The sequence below is a fragment of the Myotis lucifugus genome, unplaced genomic scaffold, assembly GCF_000147115.1.
Source record: "Myotis lucifugus unplaced genomic scaffold, Myoluc2.0 scaffold_77, whole genome shotgun sequence".
NCBI classification, from domain to species: domain Eukaryota; kingdom Metazoa; phylum Chordata; class Mammalia; order Chiroptera; family Vespertilionidae; genus Myotis; species Myotis lucifugus.
This window is the reverse complement of record NW_005871125.1, coordinates 3,311,269-3,332,545: the sequence shown is the minus strand read 5'-3', so window position 1 is coordinate 3,332,545 and position 21,277 is coordinate 3,311,269. Positions and strand designations below refer to the sequence as shown.

The 21,277-nt window shown below is 39.2% G+C and overlaps 2 protein-coding genes across 2 annotated transcripts in view; one reads left to right on the top strand and one right to left on the bottom strand.

Annotated features, from left to right (window-relative positions):
• Window positions 1–4: 4 nt before the first annotated feature.
• Window positions 5–2,280, top strand: BHLHE22 (basic helix-loop-helix family member e22; the record flags this gene model as incomplete). Its single annotated transcript, XM_006110016.1, is given in 2 exon segments — window positions 5–85; window positions 87–2,280. Coding segments are annotated over 2 exon segments (618 nt in total), but the record flags the coding sequence as incomplete, so codon positions are not given.
• Window positions 2,281–13,106: 10,826 nt separating this feature from the next.
• Window positions 13,107–21,277, bottom strand: part of LOC102429598 (25-hydroxycholesterol 7-alpha-hydroxylase) — a 152,526-nt gene continuing 144,355 nt past the window's right edge. Inside the window, exons 6-7 of the mRNA XM_023755480.1 lie at window positions 20,206–20,408; window positions 13,107–14,345 (exon numbers count right to left, since the gene is read on the bottom strand). Coding sequence (XP_023611248.1) covers window positions 14,049–14,345; window positions 20,206–20,408 — 500 coding nt within the window. The 3' untranslated portion in view covers window positions 13,107–14,048. The remainder of the gene's footprint in view (window positions 14,346–20,205; window positions 20,409–21,277) is intronic.

Here is a 21,277-nt window from a genome sequence, read left to right as displayed (position 1 = left end):
GGCGACCCGCCGGGCCTCCCCGGCCGCGGGGAGGCTGCTGGCACCAAGGCGGGCCGAGGGCTGCTCCAACGCCCACCTTCACGGCAGGCGCCGGCGGGCCCCCAGGGGGTCCCGGCGGCGGCAGCGGTGGGGGTAGCAGCGGCGCTGGCGGCGGCGGTAGCAGCAGCAGCAGCAGCAGCAAGAAATCCAAAGAGCAAAAGGCGCTGCGGCTCAACATCAACGCCCGAGAGCGCCGGCGGATGCACGACCTGAACGACGCGCTGGATGAGCTGCGCGCGGTGATCCCCTACGCGCACAGCCCCTCGGTGCGCAAGCTCTCCAAGATCGCCACGCTGCTGCTCGCCAAGAACTACATCCTCATGCAGGCACAGGCCCTGGAGGAGATGCGGCGCCTGGTCGCCTACCTCAACCAGGGCCAGGCCATCTCGGCCGCCTCGCTCCCCAGCTCCGCGGCGGCGGCGGCGGCGGCCGCTGCCCTGCACCCGGCGCTGGGCGCCTACGAGCAGGCTGCGGGCTACCCGTTCAGCGCCGGGCTGCCCCCGGCGGCCTCTTGCCCGGAGAAGTGCGCCCTGTTCAACAGCGTCTCCTCCAGCCTCTGCAAACAGTGCACGGAGAAGCCTTAAACACCCCCCTGAGAAACATAAGACCGACCCAAAAGCTAGAGGAAAGGGAAACGCTGCCCCCACCCCCTTTATTTTGGTCCTCTGGTAGTTGTGAAACATTTGCAGAGCAAACAAAGCAGAGGCGAGAACTGAGGAGACGTATCAGAGACACACGGGACTTGAGCCTTGACATCCCCAGAATCTCGGTCTTCGGAGTGGGAGGGAGGGAGGAAGGAAGGAGGTGGAGTTGAGCTGAAGTATGGATGTCTTTTTTCTCAGAAAAGTGGCAACTTTGGTGGCAGCCTAGAACGCCAGGAAGCAGTTTTCCTTTAAGGTTAAAAATAAGTTTGAAAAGTAGTCGCTTGGGTATAAAGTGTGGAGAATATTGATACTAATCTTACTAATAATTGTGAGTTTGGCTAGTGCTGAGGGGGAGAGGAGTCTGGGGTTGGGTGGCCTGTAGGACGGAATATTCATTCAGACAAATCAGAAAGGGCACTTGAAAATAAATTTTGATTCTGAGCCAGGAGAAAAACATGGAAGGTAGATTTATTTAAGTGAAAAGAAAAAAGGGAGAGACACGTTGCTATGAAAGACTTTGTATTTTTTATTGTCTCTGAACTGTGAAAACGCTCAAAAGTTTTTGGCAAGAGTGATATAAAAAAAAACTGTGGCTGAAAGAATTGCATTTAAAAATATTTATGTGCACCTTGTTACTTTCCACTCTGCAATGATGTATTAACCATTCATGGTATTTATTTGTTACTCTTCAATGACCCACATCAACAGTATTTATCATGTGTAAGGTCATGGGTCTTATGTGCAGATTTTTTTAATGCCTCTAAAATTCTGTTTTATAGATTAACTTATACTGTGTGCCAAGTGTTTAAAAGGTTTATTTGCCAACAAGTATGAAGAGACCTATTGATGTATCTGAGCCGCTTAGGTTTATCAAAGGTCACCTGGATTTTTTCAGTTGCATCATCCCTGTATTTAAATTGAGCTTTAATAAATTGCTTCAGTCCAAAAATTACAGGAAAGGTGTATTCTTAATTGATGAATGAATTGATCTCTTTTTTTGAAAGGGGACTCCTTTGCATTCTTAAAGGGAAAAACATCACAGCAATAGAACCTATAAGTAAGACCATGCTAAGCAAATATTTTTCCAGGCTGTGCTGTGCATTTTTAAAAGCTCTAATTTAATTGCTTTTAATATATATGTACATATATAAGTTATTTTAATTGTGGAGAATTATTTAAGTTAAAAGACTGGTTTGATTTGCCTATGGTGTGAAATCCTTTGTTATTTTTCTAAGAAAAAAATAAAATAAAATTTAAAAACAAAGCTAAGGAAGAGCAAGAAGCTATTTACCCAAAGTGAGCTTTCGGTTTTAGTTTGCATGGCTGTTTGCCTGCCTTTCTATCCTACAAAAATCAAGAAATCCTTTTTTTTTTAAAAAAAATGGAGTCCTGCTATTTTCCACTCCTTGCAGATAATACAAGTTTAGTTTGTCAGGTTATGGCGAGCTGGGAGCTGTGATGGATCTATTGGTGGGTTTGGGATGTATAAAGAATGATATATATTCAATAGGTCAATCAGACTATGACAGCTATGTATAACCATTTGTATGTGTATCTATGTCAGAAAGAATCTTTATTAAAATATTTTGATCAAACATTTTATTATGCTGTGCTTTGTGGGAGGAGCAGTCACCTCTCTTCTGTGTTACTTTTGGCTTGAAAGATAACGTAAAAGAAAGGAGTTTCAGACAAAGTTTTGTCAGGGGTATACAAAGAGGAGTGACTAGTTCTCTTGTTTACTTGTTCAAAAGATGCTGGCTGGGCCTGGTGGTCATTGGGGGAGAGAGCAGTGGGGTCAGTGGTAAGACCCAGGAAGGTCCAGAGTTTGTCTGCTGGCATAACTTTGAAGGCCATGCTGTCCCTGGACTGCTTTTCCCACTTGGTGGCCTTGTTAACCATGTTAGAACCCATCAAAGATGGTGAAGTTTCTTAAAGAGTTTTGATCAAAATTTCTGTTTCCCTCTTGCCCAAAAGCCAAGGAGAAGGGATGGATTTGAATTCATGGAGGATGACTTTTATTGTGGCTGTCCACATTGTTTTCTGACAGAAGACTCAACCAGGTTGAGCTGTAAGTGTAAACAGTGCCCATAGAGATTTTCAAAGCTTCACAGTGTTGCTTATTAATGAGATATTTAGGGACTCTGTTTGGATAAATTGGGCATTGATTCTATTAAAGAATGTCTGTATAGACTTGGATTTGGGCCTGAATAACACCCTCAGATAGAGGTTTGATGTTTATTGTGGTGGAGGTTATAGGGACGGTGGTGGCAAAGGTACAGTGCTTCTTTCCTAGGCAGTTTGCTAAACGCATACTTGTCTGTATAGCCTCAGCTCAGAATGATGTTCCTAAATGCCATCAAACTTAGTGGGGGGTGAGGGAGGATATTTTCTGCTCCACTTGCCATCAAAAAGGATTAATCAGAACCTGTAACTTTTCAGAAAACATAACAGCAAAGGGCCTTGAAGCTGAAGCCCTCCTAGTCTGGGAGTGGGGGTAGAGGGAGGGAAGAGACCAGGGCAGCCCCCAGGCTGGAGAGACCCATCTCTTAGCATTTACCAGACAAAGCCTGGGTGCATCTAATTATGATTATTAAAACAATTTCCATGACGATGTCTAATATTATGTTAATTTGAAAACAACTGTGTATGAAAACTGTCGACTATAATACCTAAATTCATTTAATGAAACACATCGTTAAGGCAATTAAACCTCCTGGATGTGATTAAGAAACATAATTACGACACTGTTCTGCGCCATAATTGGGTGTCTTTAATCAAGGGGTAAAGTGATCAGCAACACAGCCATTAGTTTGTATTGTTCTGGCCCTGCTGTCCATCATTCTGATTAGGAATTAAACACAGCCACCATCAGTCGATTTTTTTTTCCTTTTTGCATATTAACATTGTAGGGGACACATTTGCTGCAAGATTTACTGCTTAGCGTTTCTCATTATTAAATAGGCCTCCTTGAAATACTTCCTCTGCAACCTATGTACTGTTCAACTATTATTACAAATTGTACAAATAATAATTCTTGAGCTTCAGAAGTTCACCCTTTAACAACTCAATCTCCACTTTTCGTCCTTAAATAGACTTGAAATGGATAGGGATGGAGGAAAAAAGAGGATGTTGGGAATAAGTCAAAATGTCAGAAGAATATGTGCAATTATTAAAAGTAGCAGTTTAATAACATTTCTTTTTATTTTGATAATTTCAAACCAATCATTTCTCTTTCCAAATCCAGAAGTTGACCAGCATGTTGTTCTAGGGATGAACGTGAGATACCTGAAAGGAACTGGGAAGGGGTTTTTGGTGACTTACTTAGGTGGCCTTTTCTGCCCTAATCCCAACCTTTCCAAAGTTTCTTCAGCAGCAGCTTTTAGAGAAGGTCACTGAGGGTTGGAGAGAGAATTCTTCCCCCACCGGTCAGGCCAAACCCCGGTGGCTTTTCTTCTGAGGGTTGAATCCTGAATTTGGCCCAATCTGGGAAGTTAGACCACACATTTGTGTGCCCCAGAGGTCCTTCCAGTTTGGAGTATCCAGGTGGGAACTTGGTAACTGAGCAAGGGGAAGGGGGAGGAGAGGCAGGGAGGTCTTGCCTAAGTGCCCATGGAACAGGGCAGACAGGCTGGCCTGGCCCCTAAGACTGGCTTACTCCAGGGCCAGTGAGCCTTGGCCGCCCTGAGCCCCTCTGACACCCAGGAGCCTTGGGGTGCTTCTCCAGGCGCATCGCGGGTGGAGCCCGCTGCTGCTCTGGTGTCTTAGGAATTGATAGTGGGCAGATGAGGCCAAACGCGGACCCAGAATCCCACTTGGCCTTTATTCCACCTGTTTCCTTTTCCAATTACTCTCTAATTTCAATTTCCTTCTCTAATTCTAATTCCCTCTTAGGTTTCACCTCCAGTTTGACACTGGGCACAGACAGAAGCGCGGGAGCTTTTCTCGGACTCCTACAGGACCAGCAAATGATCATCTTTGAAGAACTCGCCTGCCGTGTGTGTGTGTGTGTGTGTGTGTGTGTGTGTGTGTGTGTGTGTGCGCGCGCGCGCTCCTGGTGCGCACTCCACCCCGCAGCTGGGCATCCCCTCCAAGACCTTGTATTGAGCTAAATTCGTCTCCCTTCTACCCGACTCATCACCCCTCTTTACTGCTAACAGCTCACTGGGGTGGAGGGAGGGCTAGTCTCACGGGCTTCCCTTCTCCAGGCCCTCTTGGTCTCGGACGCCTGAACCGAACCTTTCTGCGCGCCCCGGACCTTGAGATCATTCCAGCATGAGTGGCATTGACTTCTCCAATGTAATGACTTATGAAAGATATAATCATGTGTTAAATTGAATCCTCCGTTTAACTGTTAATGGTGTGCTCTGGGCACATTTGCGTATTAGATGCTATGGTAACTAATTACCACTAGGAAAAAAGGGTAACACACTTCCCCAGACTTTGAAAAATAATGATGAGAGTTCACTTCCCGGCTCGCAGCGCACTGTGGCGGCCGCAGCCTGCGAGTGGAGACCCGAACGTGTGGCGGGAGGTAATGAATCCTGGTCAGGCGAGGATCCTTAGTAAAAGTTTTAATGAAATGTGGGTTGGGGGTGGAGGGTTGTCAACTACACGACGGCGCCTCTAAACAAAATTAAATAGCAAAAGATGAACATCAGAAACATCATAAGTTTTCTTTTAATTAAAATGTGGGTCAGACTAAATTATCCACGTGCCAAGCAACTTTACATCAATTAACATTTTTTGTTGGGTGAGCAAAATAAATGAGCCCGTTTCCTGCGCGCTCTGTGCTGGCATTTATAACTCGGAGGCCCCTTGATCGCCAAGCCAGGGAGCTGCAGGTTGCTTTAAATTTGGCCTTTTTATATCAGACTTTGGGCACCGTAGATGGTGGAGGAACAGGAGGGAAAACGAGGAGACAGTAACTTAGTTTAAGAGGAAAAGCAACTCTCCAGTGAAGAGCCTTTCTCTTCCCGCGGGATCTCTGGTTCTTCTGAGCGATTGGTAACGTGTTTACTAGAACCTGGGTTCTGTGCGGAGGACCGGTTGTCTGCATCGCCCCAGGACCAGTGTTGGTGCTGGGACCTGGGAGGGCAGGGAGCGGGATGCTATTACTGCAGCTCAGCCAGCCCAAGTTTGCAGACAGAACGACGACCTCAATCAGCGCGCCCACAGCGCTGCTCAGTTCGCGCTGCGCCTCGGGAGGCACTCGGGATCCGCACCCGCAAAGCGCCCCTGGACTGGCCTTCCGGGTCCCTCCTGCGGGCGCAAAGCCATCTAACTTCCAAGTTCCTTGGGACAAAAAGCGAATTTAAGGGACTCTGCGTCAAACTCTTTCGAGAGGTGGCACTAGGATCGGGTTGTCCCCGGCACCCCCGCGGCCTGGTGGGCTCACGTGCAAATGCCAGGCTCGTCAAGATCACCCCACAGCCGCGCCACAACCAGGAATTCTGCAAAAGCGCCCCAGTTTTATCCCCCAAGGACCTCTTTGCTTTCAGGGAAACTCTTTGCTGGCTTTCTGATTTGGGTTAAATTCTACCACTTTTTCTAGATGACTGGTTTTAACACCGTCAGGACCCTTCTGGACCATTGCGAAATGAGTACCCTTGAGTGCCTGTGCCTGTGCGCCTGGACTTTTCTCCCCTTCCCTTCCTCTGTGTTTTCTAATTTGGGCAAAACATAAATTCAGATTAGAAAGCTCCGGAAGAGGAACGACTGCGCTGGGAAGGTTAGACTGCAAGGGAAAGGAGGATTTGGCAGTTAACGTCACCATGCCTCTCTTCTCCCCCCCGCCCCCCCGCCCCCCATATGATGGACAAACCTATCTTACAAAGTCCTCAGGATGCTTTGAGGAGGAAGTTGGCTTTAATTATGCACACTGTGCTATCATTCTCCTTCCCAGTTTGGGAAAGAGTTAATTCTTTCCCAAAGACCATAGTTGCCCTTGTCTTCTCAACCTGATTCAGAGATGCAATAAAATATGAAGCAAATTTATGATCTGTTTCAAGCATTTTATTGCTGTATTTTTAAATTCATATATGCACATATAAGAACTATGATCTGTGAATAATTTGAAATGCTATAGTAGAATGATACATTTTAGATAAAACATAACCATATCTTTATATAATTGTCTCAGATTAAAATAAAAAAGAAAAATAGATTTCTAATGTGGACCAAACTGAAAAACTAATGACTGCCATAAACTGCTAACCAACCATAAATTAACATCTTCATCAAATGCTAAAATGGTATCAGTGGTTATATAAAGCAATTATTATTTCTCCTTATAAGTTTTAGAATAAAGTTCAGGGATATTTAAAGGATCCATTATTTACAAATGCTTGGCAATCTTAAAAGATTTCATATTTTATTAGGAGGATGGTTGCAACTCAAATCTGCTAGGTTAATAGAGATGTTTAGAGATGAGAATTTACATTTAAACATTAAAGTGCTTCATAGCCTAACCTCATTTTATGTATTTATCTGCTCTGGCAATTACTGAAGAACTTGGTGTAAGGATTTCTTTGTTAAATATCCTTTATCTACTCTTTGAAAAGAGAAGACAAATAATCACTTATTATGGGAGAGCCTCAGATTATGTACTGTCTCTTTAAGTAAGTACAGCTACATCTGCCAGGTAGTCTCTCTGCAGAGGTATGTTCAAAATTCAGGTGCCAGGCCGAGCCCGTGGCCTCCACAGAACATGAAGAGCCATGGAGGAGAAAAGGAAGCAGGGTCAGGGAATAACCCTTTTTTTTTTTTTGAGAAACATCAGACATACATATCTTTAAAGTGTAGATTTCTCAAGAGAGTGAAATTAAGTAAAATCTGGAATTACTCAACAAAGTAAGCTATTTTTTAACATTTAGGAAAAATTTTAATGAAAACAAGACACTTCATTGACCTATGGAGGATCTGAGTGGCATACAAACTCGAATTATTTCCGCCGTTTCACTGCTCTGCACAGTATGTTTCCCTAGAGGGTAGTAGTTGTGGATGACCATCCACCAAAGGTCAAAGGTGAACTAAGATCTTCACTGGCAAAGTTCTAGGACCACTCTTTGGTTTAACTTTTGCAAGCATTGTTTAGTATGAGGTCTTCCTTCTTTAAAAATAAGTACTATTTTACAGCTTTTCTGTAAGCTAGAATTGGTTCAAAAGAGGACATTTAAAAAAATGAATACTTAATTTCAAAACACAAAGGAATTACTCCTTTTTGTAAACTTTTAGATGCATAGAAAATCCAAAAGTGAGTTCAAATACTCAAAAAATTTTCATTTAAAGTATAAAGCAAAGCATTTACAAAACTTTAACTATATTGGCCAGTTTTTAGAAGTTGTGGAATAAAAGTACATTTCATTTAAACATTAAATATACAAAGCATTTATGTGGGTTTTCATGTAATAATTACATATATTTTATATTAACAATAGCTATTTCTTAGAAACAAAAGTAATATGGAGTAAATATTCTTTTGCAAACAAAAAAATCTCCAACTAATACACACTTTATATTTTTAAGTGTTTAAATTTGACTCAGTGATAGATCATTAGATATTAGTACCTTTATTTGTTATTCACATTCCCTCTAGTTTCTCCTATAAGCACAAAATGTTGTAAGGGAAATAAAATGCTATCTAAACATTTACTTTCTGTGTAGTCTGCAATATATCATGCTCTCCTTATAAAAATGAATATAGTTAGAAACTGAGAACATAAACTATGCCTCAAATAATTAACAGTAAACTGTATCAAACTTAAAATTATCCAGCATGACCATGGTGTATTTCCTCTATCCAGCTGCACCTTCAGTAGAAAATGCACATTTCTACTTACATGATCATGGTTAAATCCATAGAGAATTCTCCAAAATTTTTGTTTACTCAATAAATGCTTTTTAGAGTAAAACTGAAAACAAAGATAATTATTCCATAGACTCTTCATTTAAGGACACAGTTTACCCTGATCATTAAACAATACTGCACTGACTAGTTCAAATGCACACAAACACTTTCTGCGTCTAAGGCAAATTCCCTTAAAACAATGACTCACAGGGGTGTTTATTGGAAAAGCCAAATATCCCAGTGAAATTCTGTATGGCCAGTAACTGAAGGAGCCACATTTCATTTTTCATCAACAGCATTCTGTACGATATGCTTTTATACAGTTTGAATTTTAGCTTTATGAATAAATAGAATACTGCCCAAATATTGTTGTTTTATTCATTATTTGTGGTAAAGTGATCTGCAGAAGACAAAGACCACATCTAATAGAAATCTCTCTCCCTTTTCTTGTTCTTACATATGTCTCCACAGAATAATAACAATTATGAAGAATTGTAGCCTAGCAAGGTCAGCCAGGTTAAAAGAAACGTATTAAAAAGTTTACTATGGCCCTGGCTGGGTAGCTCAGTGGATAGAGCGTCGGCCTGCGGACTGCAGGGTCCCAGGTTCGATTCCAGTCAGGGGCATGTACCTTGGTTGCAGGCACATCCCCAGTGGGGGATGTGCAGGAGGCAGCTGATCGATGTTTCTCTCTCATCGATGTTTCTAACTCTCTATCCCTCTCCCTTCCTCTCTGTAAAAAATCAATAAGATATATTTTTTTAAAAAAAGTTTACTATGGCCCTGGCTGGGTAGCTCAGTTGGTTAGAGCATCATCCCCATATGCCAATGCTGTGGGTTCATCCCTGGTCAGGACACATGCAAAGCAACCAATGAATGTAAAAATAAGTGGAAGAACAAATTGATGTCTCTCTCTCTCTCTCTCTCTCTCTCTCTCTATCTCTCTCTCTCTCTCTTTCTCTCTCTCCTTTCTCTGAAATATTTAAAAATAAAAAAGCTTATTAGTCACTGATATTTCTTGGATCTATGTTTATTTCCCACATAAATAAATAAGCTAAAATATATTGAAAAATACTGAGTATAACAATATTCTTTTAAGGAGAGTATCAGGAAATAAAAACATACGTATATATGTATGTGTGGAGGGGATGAGGATGTAGGGCTATTCCGACAGCAAAATTATTTCCCAAATAATTTGTCACTTGTAATCAGGTCTAACATGTTCCTAATAGGGAAATAAGAAGACATGGCCATTCGTCTGTGCTTTAAAAATTGATTTATTGAATTCCTGTTGTAAAGCATTTTTCTTACCTACAATCTTAAGATAATATGCTTTCTCATAAATCCACATATGTACCATTTTACAATCAAAAGATAATATTAAACAAATGATTCAGGACAACAGTTTTTTTAATATACAGCATTCCTCTGCCTAAAAATATATTTTTAAATATAAGTATTGCCAAATTATCTCTTATTTAAAATTATGTAGTAGAGCTTTTCATGAATTAAATTTACCTTACTCAAGAAGGTATTATAAATAGAATAAACACTTAAAGCTAAAAAGTTCAAACATCAATGATCATTGATTTAGATGAACACTATGAAGTACAATAAGTAATAATTGCTTTAGAGAAATACCAGAGAGTTTTATGTGATCGCTCATTATAATTTAAAATAATGCTACAGGGAATGTAATCTTGGCTTGCTTACTTTTTCTTAATTGAGAATGCGAATATGAAAACCTAATAATGCAGTTCAAGTAAATAATAGTTTGCAACAATGGCGAATTTAATAGATTAAAACAGTGCACATTTTGCTGGCATGTAATTCTTATTTTATAATTATTGACATTACACTAAGATCAAAACCTAGATAATTTTTAGCTTTAATCTTGGAAAATGGTTTTAATATTCCACTGTTACATTAGGAGATGCTTATAGGAAAAGGTGCCCAAGTGATTTTTTATGAGAAAATAAGCAGAAGTAATCATGTAAATTTTGAGTTGGGAAGCTCTGTTGCCTTAGACTCGTGACCCAAAACTTAATGATGAAATGGAGAAGATATAATGAAGACAGTCAGAAAAACCAAAACAAGGCAGATAAAAGTTCCCATGTGGGTTGCTTATGGCATGCCTTATTTATCGATAAATAGCTTTCATCTTAATACCTTCAGAGCATTTAGTTTTTGCTGAGTGCATCACTACTGGTGGTCATTGATACAAATCAACATCATTACTTGTTTCCTTTCATTTGAAACTTAGGGGAGACTTACAAATGAAAATATGGTTTTTTTCTAATATGTAAAATACAGTTTGAAAAAATTCTGAAGCCTCAATGACTATGTTTGGTTTTGGTTATTTTTGCCATACAATCATAATAACTGATATGTATGTTTTAATGTGTGTGATTATGTACAGAGTAATTTCTCACTACAAAACATTACTGTGGAATTAATGATGGAAGATTGGTTAGAGCTAGTGATAAATCAGAATTTTAGAATAGTTTTTAAAAGATGAATTTATTACTTACAACTACATTTACAATAAATTAGTTGTGAGTACATTGCTTTCCCTAATATATTGTATGTTGTTGAGGAAAGGTAACCTAGGGCATCACATCGTATCTAGAACAGAGGAAATGCTCAATGAATGTTTGATCAAATAAATGAATAATGCGTTAACTAATGACAAAACTTATTCCCTTTTACAAATACATACAAGTAGTTTTTAAAAGGCACAACATCATTAAAGTATCTCCTTTACAAGTTTACGTTTGCATATTGAATTTCACTTTTCAAAATATGTTTACACACCTTCCTACTGTGTTTAATCCTCACAATGAACCCTGATGTCGAAAGGCCTTATTATTTTTATTTTGAAAATAAGGAAATGAAACATGGAGAAGCAAAGTGACTTGTTGATCATAACAAACCAGTTATGTCACAGCTTGAATCCATGTCTTTTAACTTATTTCACCATGGCATTTTTTCTATTCATAAATGCTATTTAATTACTAGATTTAAGCGTGTCATAGGACTCTCTTGTTTTGGTTCTCCTGTCCATTGATTTTGCATAATATTTTCTCAGCCATTTAATTTATTCTTTTTTTCATTTAATGTATTCTTATTTTCTATTCTAAATTCATGCACATAAATTAAAATGGAATAATTTTCTGCATTTTCTCTGCTGTAACATCACAGAAGTATACTATTAAGATGAATTTAAGAATCTGAAGGTTTCCACGTCAGGTATATGGTGGACTAGATGTCCTAGTACAAAATGAATGGGCCATGCTTTGTGGCAGGCAGGAGATAAAGCCCAGGGCTTGAGTTGCGTGTATGTGCGCACACGCTATGGAGGTTGAGGACAGGATTTGCAGTAGCTCAGGGTGGAAGGTGGCTGGGCATAGCAATGGTAAGAAAAGTGAGGGTAGTTTAAGATTGGGCTTTGGCCTCTACTTCAAAGTAACAGAAGTAGAGTTTACCAACAGTTTCCTGGGTAAATAGATCATTAAAACATGATGGATACACATTATGGAATATTGAATTAAGAAGGATCTGGTTTATAGAAAATACATTTGTGTAAATCAAAAACATTCACCCAAAATAATAATATATGTGCTATAAAAAGATAAACATTAAACACTTTAGATATTGGCCTTTGACGGGAAGGGTATGATGGTGGAGGTTAGGGATAAAATATAATAAGTAAGTAAAGCCAGAGGGACCTTGCTTGGACTAATTATAATTATGCACCATGAACTAATGGGTATAAGGACTATGATTATTCAATCCTATAAACCTGAGGTTAAAGTAAAAAGAAGGAAGAAGCAAACTCAACGGATGTGTTAAAGAGCAGATTCTATATATTGTACACAGAAAAAACTAGAAGATCTAAAGAAATTACCTAGTATGTAAATAAGAAATATAAAATATGGGAGAAAAGGTCAAACAACATTGAGTATAGAGTGAGAGAATCTAATGGAGAGCTGGAAAGAGTAATATTCAAAGAGATAATGGCTGAGACTATCTCATTCTTGATGAAAGACACACATTCTCAGTCTCAAGAATCACAAGCATGTAAATAGAAACTACAAACATTGAAGACAAAGAGAACATGTTAAAGCTGTCAGAGAGAAAGGGCAGACTTCTACCGGATAATTAAACTGACTAAAGGCTAACCTCTTGAAAAAAATGGAAGCCTTAGGAACATGCAATATCTTCAAAGTATGGCAAGGAAATGATTCTCACCTAGATGTGTGCATGTAGTAAAATCATGTTTCTAGAATGAGGGCAAAACAAAAACATCTTCAACCAAGCAAAAGCAGAGATTAGACCAGAGGACCTTCAGCATGTATTTCAGGAAGGAGAAAATAAATGCTAGAAAATCTATTTGCTTATTAAGTATAGTAAGTACTATATAATGTTAGAAGTTATCATTAATGCAATATGAATTACCTGGGTTTTATTACCTGTTTTGCCTCTTTAGATAGAGCATCATCATTTTATGTCAGATGCCAGACAATCAATCACTTGGTAATCTGATACGAGAAATCTTTGAATCATGGACACAATGCTGCATTTGGCATATAAAATTTTATTTTATTACCTAATGTTGTAATTCAAAATAAAACAAATAAACTCCAAATCCAAAAGGTGAGGTGTCAAGAACAAATACTGCTATCTAGTTTCTGTTTATATAAATAGAAGCATTTAGGAAAGACTAAATTGCAATACTGGCATAATCTTATGGTTTATACTAAAGCCAAATGCTACAATCAATCCTGTAATGATTTCAACATTTGTTTCTGCAATAAACCAATACTAATGTCTAGAGCAATTGCTGAATATATAATAGGTTTTGTGTGTTCTTATACATTAAATCTTATCAGATCTAACTTGAACATGAGTGGTCTTACATCAGAATAAATTTTGTTCTATTGAGCTATAGTATACAAGTAATAAAGAGCATTTATGGGTGATTAAATATTGAAGTTGAAGTATTTAATCTACTGCACAACTCATGTAATGAAAACATACCCTGGTGATATAGATATTATTGATATTATACCTGAAGGGAATATTTTCATTCAGTCGATCTCCTGGAAATTTAATTTCCTTCTCTGCGAATTTGGAAGCTGTGTTCATTTCCAGCACAAATTTCCAGTAGTACATAAAGTGTGTATTTACATATTAGAGAAGAATTTAGGTGACTTTTAAAAATCCCACAGTGCTAAATTTATTGCCATTTATTTACTATCACATGTGAAAAATCCCAGTATGTAGAAGCTTAAAAACACTATTTTTAGTTTATTATGATGTTAATTTTGATGTCCAGTTTCACAACACCACCCTGTTTTATTTTATGAACAAGTACAAGCTGGACTGATCTCAGATCAAATAAAAGTTAGCACTTTGTAAAACAATAGAAGCAAAGCAATTACATTTGCAGAAATTAAAAACAAATTGATGAGCTGGTGATGTTTAGGTTGGTTTTGATAGATTTCTTTTCTTTCCTTTTAGCTTCTTTGAGATTTGACTTTGTACCTAAATAAAACATCAGAATCTGGGTACTGAATGCCAATCAAGAAGCGGCCATAGTCTAGTTGTACAGGTTTATCATCCATTATTTCTAAATCAAAATTAGTTAAAAGTACAACTAACAATTGCTTTATTTCATTGATTGCCAAAAATCGGCCTGGGCATTTGCTGGCTCCCATTCCAAATGGCAGTATGTAATGCTTCAGCCTTTTGCCTCCTTTGAAAAAGTTGGTTTTCTTCTTACCATTTTCTACAAAACGGTCAAATCTATACTCCTGTGAAGAAGAAGTGGAGAGTGTTACAATAAAAAAATGTACACGAAATAGTGTGAGTTCATGTCCACAAAATTGCCAGCTCCCCCTGCTTATCTTAAAAGGCTTCTTTTAAGAAAAACTAAGAGCAAATCATGTATGAACTTTCAGAAAAACTCAAATTCTACTAAGAAGTTGTTTTTCCCATATAGAGTAAAATCCAAATACCTATATGACTTTCCTTCCCAGCTCACATTTCTCTCCTATGCTGAGTTTCCTAAGAGGCACTATGTCTATTTTTGTCGTGTAAGGTGGGTCCTGACTCACGAGCACTTGATAAACCAATGTTGGTAGAAGGTCAGGGCTCTGGCACTGGCACCATTGTTACTGGAATAATGAATAGGAGCTACTAACTAAGGATCTAGAATATGCTGTTTTTCCTACCCATTCCCAGTCAGCTACTAGTGGATGAGAACTATGAACTTAGGATTCAATGCTTATGTTTGGATTCAATAGATATAAAATAATGAAATTCACATAAAGCACTAGAGAGGAGCTAAGCCACAAAATCAGTCTTGTTGTTTTTTGATGTTGTACTGAATTTCTCCTGTGACAGTTCTATTAGAATGAACTCTCTTTGGGGTAACTCTAGGATGGCAGGTGTTGCTGATATGCTTTCATAAATAAGTTATATTACTTGTTACAGAAAATGATGGGAATGGTTCATCTCCGGTGTTTGGCCCACCATCTTAATTTCCTCGCACTTGAGTTTGCAAGAGGAGACGGAGTGACCTTATTTCGGCCCATGGTGAATTAAACCATTGATTAAATTAACACGTGGCATGCATGAAAATGACCGCATTTTTTCCTGTGGTTGGTGCTCATTAGCATTAGACCTGCTCAGCACACAACTTTGATATGAACTACGTGAAATCAAAGGCAAAGAAGCAGGTCAGAGAGAAAGCATCTCAGGTTATAGAGAAGACCCTACAATACCTGGGTAGATTCTGAATTCATCACAAACCACCGAACTGTCTCAGTCCATGCCAGTATTAATGTCAGCGAAATCCTTTCCTTTAAAAGTACTGAATTTATCCTCATTTATCTAGGATATATATTTTGATAAATAGTCAAGCTTAGAAAACACACTTTGGGTAGCTTCTATTCCCCTCTAACTTACAAGTTGATGGAATCAAATGGCAAAATTAATCTGCAGTAGAACACAAGTGTATTTTCCCACAGAGAAATTTCTGGGGTGTATCCGAATAGAATCTAATCAGTTCGAAATAAAAAGCTTGCTTCATCCCTAGGAATAAGGACACTCTTTGTTGACATCTATCTTGTTCCAGGAGATAGAGTTACTATATGGCACTCTTTCCAGGTGACCTTTTTCCATTACTGTGGCCCGGGCCTGCTTGCCCAAGTTCAGTACTGCTGCTTCCTGACCAATCTGAGGAGACCAGCACTCTCCCTGAGATTTCCTGGCCTCGGCCAAATAGTTTACATTAATTTTGCCATGAAATGATTTGTTAGAAATAGTCTTACTGGAGTCCCAATGTTTAATCCAGAAAATACAAAAGGAAAACTTAGCTTAGGTTATGACTTCACAATGTCCTGGTGTCATAAGTAAGCCAGAAACTGTCATAGCTTTCCTGTTCTTCTCTGTGAAATGGATTATGCAGTCCTCTGAGAGGCCATGGTGATTGACACATAATGGTCCCCTACCCCTGTGACCTTAGCTAGTGCTTACATTCAGTTCCCTCAAATTTCTAGTCAATCAGTAATGTCACTCCTAATTTTCTACCATATCCTATTCAATTTCTTCATACTAAACATCATAGAAATTCCTATTTAGTTGGATATATTATGAAACAAGAAGGGAAAAGGCCAACTTCTTTTGCTGAGACTATAATCAAGGTCAAAGGGCACATAGGCATAAATATATATACATATATATTTTAAAATATATTTTATTGATTTTTTACAGAGAGGAAGGGAGAGGGATAGAGAGTTAGAAACATCGATGAGAGAGAAACATCGATGAGAGAGAAACATTGATCAGCTGCCTCCTACACACTCCCTACTGGGGATGTGCCTGCAACCAAGGTACATGCCCTTGACGGGAATCAAACCTGGGACCCTTGAGTCCGCAAGCCGATGCTCTATCCAATATATTTTTGAGTGGAAATTTATTTTCAGTTTGTTTTCTTTCCATGGCCAGGGCATGGAGAACCAGAGCAGAACGTAATATTAGGAAGAGCTTGTGGCCCAGCCGGCATGGCTCAGTGGTTGAGCGTCGACCTATGAACCAGGAGGTTGTGGTTTGATTCTTTGTCAGGGCACATGCCTGGAACTCGGGCTCGATCCCCACCAATCAATGATTCTCTCTCATCATTGATGTTCCTATCTCTCTCTCCCTCCCTCTCAGAAATCAATAAAAATATTTAAAAAGACTTTTTAAAAAGGAAGGGCTTTTGTTTAATGTTGACTTAAACTCTTATAGCCATAATAACTTAGTGCTTCATAATTAAAGCGGGTCAATTAAATGCAATATCATTAAGTGGATAAGAACAGAGAAATTTTTAAGAGAAAAGGTGAGACACTGAAATTTCCCATTGCTCCTCTAATGATTGCTGTGGATGACTCCTCAACATCTTCTTTCTGCATGAGATTTGGTGTGTGTGTGTGCGTGTGTATGTGTTGGTTTTCATTTGTTTCTAGGCTCCAATGATGGTATTCACATCATTTCGGCCTCTGACTGATTTAGGAGAGGGTGTGTGAGCCAATCTCATCAGTGCTACAGGAGAAAAGTCTGTGGGGACTTCTCCCAGATGTCTTCTTGTGAAGAAAGAAAAACAAAGAAAGAAATAAACAAACAAAAATAGTTCATCACCCTTTCTCCTCTGGACCTTGTTATATATGAATATGATGACTGCAACTGCTGTGGCTTTCTTGCCACCAGGCAGAAGACAGAGCTAACCCACAGAAAATGGCAGAGCCAAGAAATCCCAGGAGATTGTAGTAGTCACACTGTCTTATTTATCTCTGTATTTTTTAAGCACCCAACTGGTTGCTATGCACATAGTAGAGGTTCCATATTTGTTTCTTGACAAGGAAGGGCATTCAGAAAACAGGAAGATATGTGATTCCCTCGAGTCAAAAAGTTTGCCCACCCCTGTTCTAGGGTCTCTTAAGCTTGAACATCCTGAAACTATGCCTATGTTCTGCTAAGGCTCTTCCGTGTCTATCTGCTCCAAGAATAACTATACTTATATCTGAGGTTAGTCTGCCTCATATTTTTGACCCAACAGCTACTGTCTGTTTTCTATATCTAAGGCCTGGTCTTCCCATTCATGTTATGTAGTACACAAAAGACAGGACATGGGGAATGTGGGCCTCTGCTGAGCTCCTGGGCCAGGGCTCTTAGTGACAAATGGTCAAGAACAGATTTGTCTTCTTGACTGTCAGTGCATTGTTGTTTTTGGATGGGCGTGTGTTATATAAACACTACAGTGTATTATTGCCACCCTAAGTTGTTAAGAACAAAATGAATCAATTTATATGCCCACTAGTGGTAAATTCTCAGTAAATGTTTATAGAATGATTACACAGGACCTTGCCAAGTCATAAAAATGGCTCTGAACTATAATTATTACCATTCCACAACTAATTTCAAGAAAACAATAACATGACAAAGAATTAGCTAATTTTAATATTAGTCAGGTGCAATTGACTAATGTTAAGTTTAGTAAATAATAGAGTGCTCATCAACTTAAGTTAGAGCTACCCCAGTGATGCTAAATCAGTAGTCACAATATTGCAATTTCACTCTTCCACAGGTTTAGTATGAGGCCAACCCTTCCAATTACTATTAAGATTAGTCAATGTCTTATGTAAAGTTTGGGCACTTCTATTTAGGAATGTGCTTGCAGCATATAAAAGTACCAGAATAGAAATATAAATCAGCACACTCTCAGTATTTAACTTTGATTTAAAAATCCCTAAAAGTCTAATTCATGGCCTAATTTTATCACTAGGGTAGGGTTAGGAGTGGAGGATCAGAAGAACTCAAAGAACAGTAGCAAAAAAACTGGTGATTTGGCAAACATTTATTGAGTATTTACTGGTAACTTTTCTTTTTAAATTAAAAATTTATTTCAGAGAGGAAGGAGAGGGAGAGAGAGACAGAAACATCAATGATGAGAGAGAATCATTGATCAGTGCCTTCTGCAGACCTCTCACTGGGGATTAAGCCGGCAACCTGGGCATGTATCCTGAACAGGAATTGAACTGTGACCTCCTGGTTCATAGGTTGATGCTTAACCTGAGCATCACCGTCCTGGCTGAGAAACACCGTCCTAGCTGCGCTTTACTAGTAATGTTGATTTTACTATTATGACATGAATAGTAAACTTAATCTATTGGAATAATCATATAATGAAAATGATAATGTTAAATATATTAAAAATTGCAGCCCTAGCCGGTTTGGCTCAGTGGACAGAGCATTGGCTTGCGGACTAAGGGGTCCCGGGTTCGATTCTCATCAAGGGCACATGCCTGGGTTGCAGGCTCGATCCACAGTAGGGTGCTTGCAGGAGGCAGCCAATCAATGATTCTCTCTCATCATTAATATTTCCATCTCTCTCTCCCTCTCCCTTCCTCTCTGAAGTCAATAAAAATATATTTTAAAAAAACTACAGCTAGAAATAAAGCTATTTAAAATTTTTAAATATTTTTCAAATATTAATTATTTATTTTCCCTATTTACTGACTATTTGTGGGTGAAAATTTTGATATTAACAAATGTGGAAATAAACCTTATTGTCTGGGGAATGTACATTCACTCACTAATACCTTACTTCTGACTTACTATCATCATTCATTTAATATTCCTTCTGAAACACATAGAAACCATATGTACATTCTCCCTTGCCTAAAATTTTTGCCTAAAATCAATGCAAATTATCTCATTGTATTTGAGGTTGTCCTCTTCTTATTAGTTTCCAAAATTCAACAAATATTTTAATCCAGCCTGGCTGTGTGACATCTCACTTAGAAACTGGGTTTAAAAGTAGTTCCGCTTTTGAACTGCTCCAAAAGAGAACAGAGGTTTCCCTTTAAAAATGGCATTTCACATACAAAAACCACTGCAGCAACAGCATTACTTCATGATTCGCACAGGCAGAATGTGAGTGCATTCAATTTGCATGCAGGTGGTGAACCTCTGAAGTGGTATTAAGGGATGAGCCAGGGTGGATTAATTTCCAGTCTTTGATATTCATTAACTCCAGCTTTGGGGGGAAAAATACAAGGAGATGACACAATTACCCTCAGAGCTTCGTGAGCAGCAGCTTTACAATCTCAAGTTCATAATGCCATCCTAATTGATCAAGAAGGGGCACATATCTTTAGTAAGAGGTGAAAACGCATATGGGCTTAACCATGACTATGATGGTATTTAACTTTGGGATATCAACCCCATTCTGGAAACACTTAGCAAAATCTAAGTGTCATCATTATTTATTCTCTCAGCCGCCTGTCAATAGCTTGCCCTTTCAACAATTCTCTGCCAAGGAAACCTAATTATGCCCTAAAGGTAATGATGGCCAAGGTACAGTGGCCATTTCATTTGATGAAACTAGCACTAAGTCTCATCACTCTATTCCGATTTATAGGTCACGGAAACTTTGAAAGAGAGGTTAAGGACCTCCAGTTCAGTAAACAGGAACCTTTTCCTATTGGAGGAAAAACAGAAATCATCAATCTCTCTCAAATGCCACCTGGAACATGGGGGTGAAAGGGAGAGATAGAAAGAGCTCAAGAGGAAGAGGAATGTGCCTGCAGCATAGAAGAAGTAGCAATGGCCAGCTCGATGACTATTTACCTCTGGAGCTTCAAAGATTTCAGGGTCGTGGTGCATGAGTGGAGGAAATATGGCGACCAGGTCTCCCTTTCGTATGAGGTAGTCCCCGGTCTCTGAAGGTAGAGTCAAATCCTCTTGAACTGAAGGTAGAGTCAAATCCTCTTGAACAAAACGAATGATGGACGAAAATGAGCAGAGTCGTAAAGCCTCGAGAATGGCACTTTCTGAAGGAAAACAAACAAGCAACAGCTTCTTTTTTTAATCATTATTTTAAAATAGCTATTTATTTCCCCCTATATCCTCCTCCACTTCCACCCACCTCCTTCTCCCTCCCCAATCAGCATACTATTGTGGATGTCCATGAGTAGTTCTTTCTCTTTTCCTCCCTCTTTTCCTTCCTTCCTCCTTCCTTCCTTCCTTCCTTCTTTCCTTCCTTCCTTCCTTCCTTCCTTCCTTCCTTCCTTCCTTCCTTCCTTCCTTCCTCCCTCCCTCCCTCCTTCCCTCCCTTCTTTCCTTCCTTCCTTCCTTCCTTCCTTCTCTCTCTCTGTCTCTCTCTTTTTTCTTTTTTGCAGGCAACAGCTTCTTAAAATATGACTGCTCCTGTAGAGTGCCCATAATTTATCATTAAAGTTCACCACCGATAGCTTTGATGGAAAAGGAAACCCTTTCCTAATCAGATCACTGAGCACCAGGATTCTGGCCTGGCATGACCAGAGCGAGAAGGGGGCGGGTGAGACGGCTGTGGTATGTCCTCAGCACGGCTTGGGGACACTTCACAGACGGGAGCAACAGTGCTGCGCTTGGGCAGAACGTCAGTAGTTGGGGTTTTTGTAGGAAGGAATAGTTTACAAGAGAGAAATGCTGCGTTATGGGCATACCCATTGTAAACAGTTAAACAACTGCTGGTGGGTTATTTCACCAGCCTTCTGAAAAGCTATGCTTTTAAAGCCAGACTGAGGCATTTAATAACCACTTAGGCAGTTAAGAGTAAAGTGATTGTAGTGGTGTTTCCTGAGACAGCTTAACACTTAATTTCTTTTATGCTATCTGTAAATAAAATGTGAGTCAGCATTTGCTGGAAAAATTTTAAAGG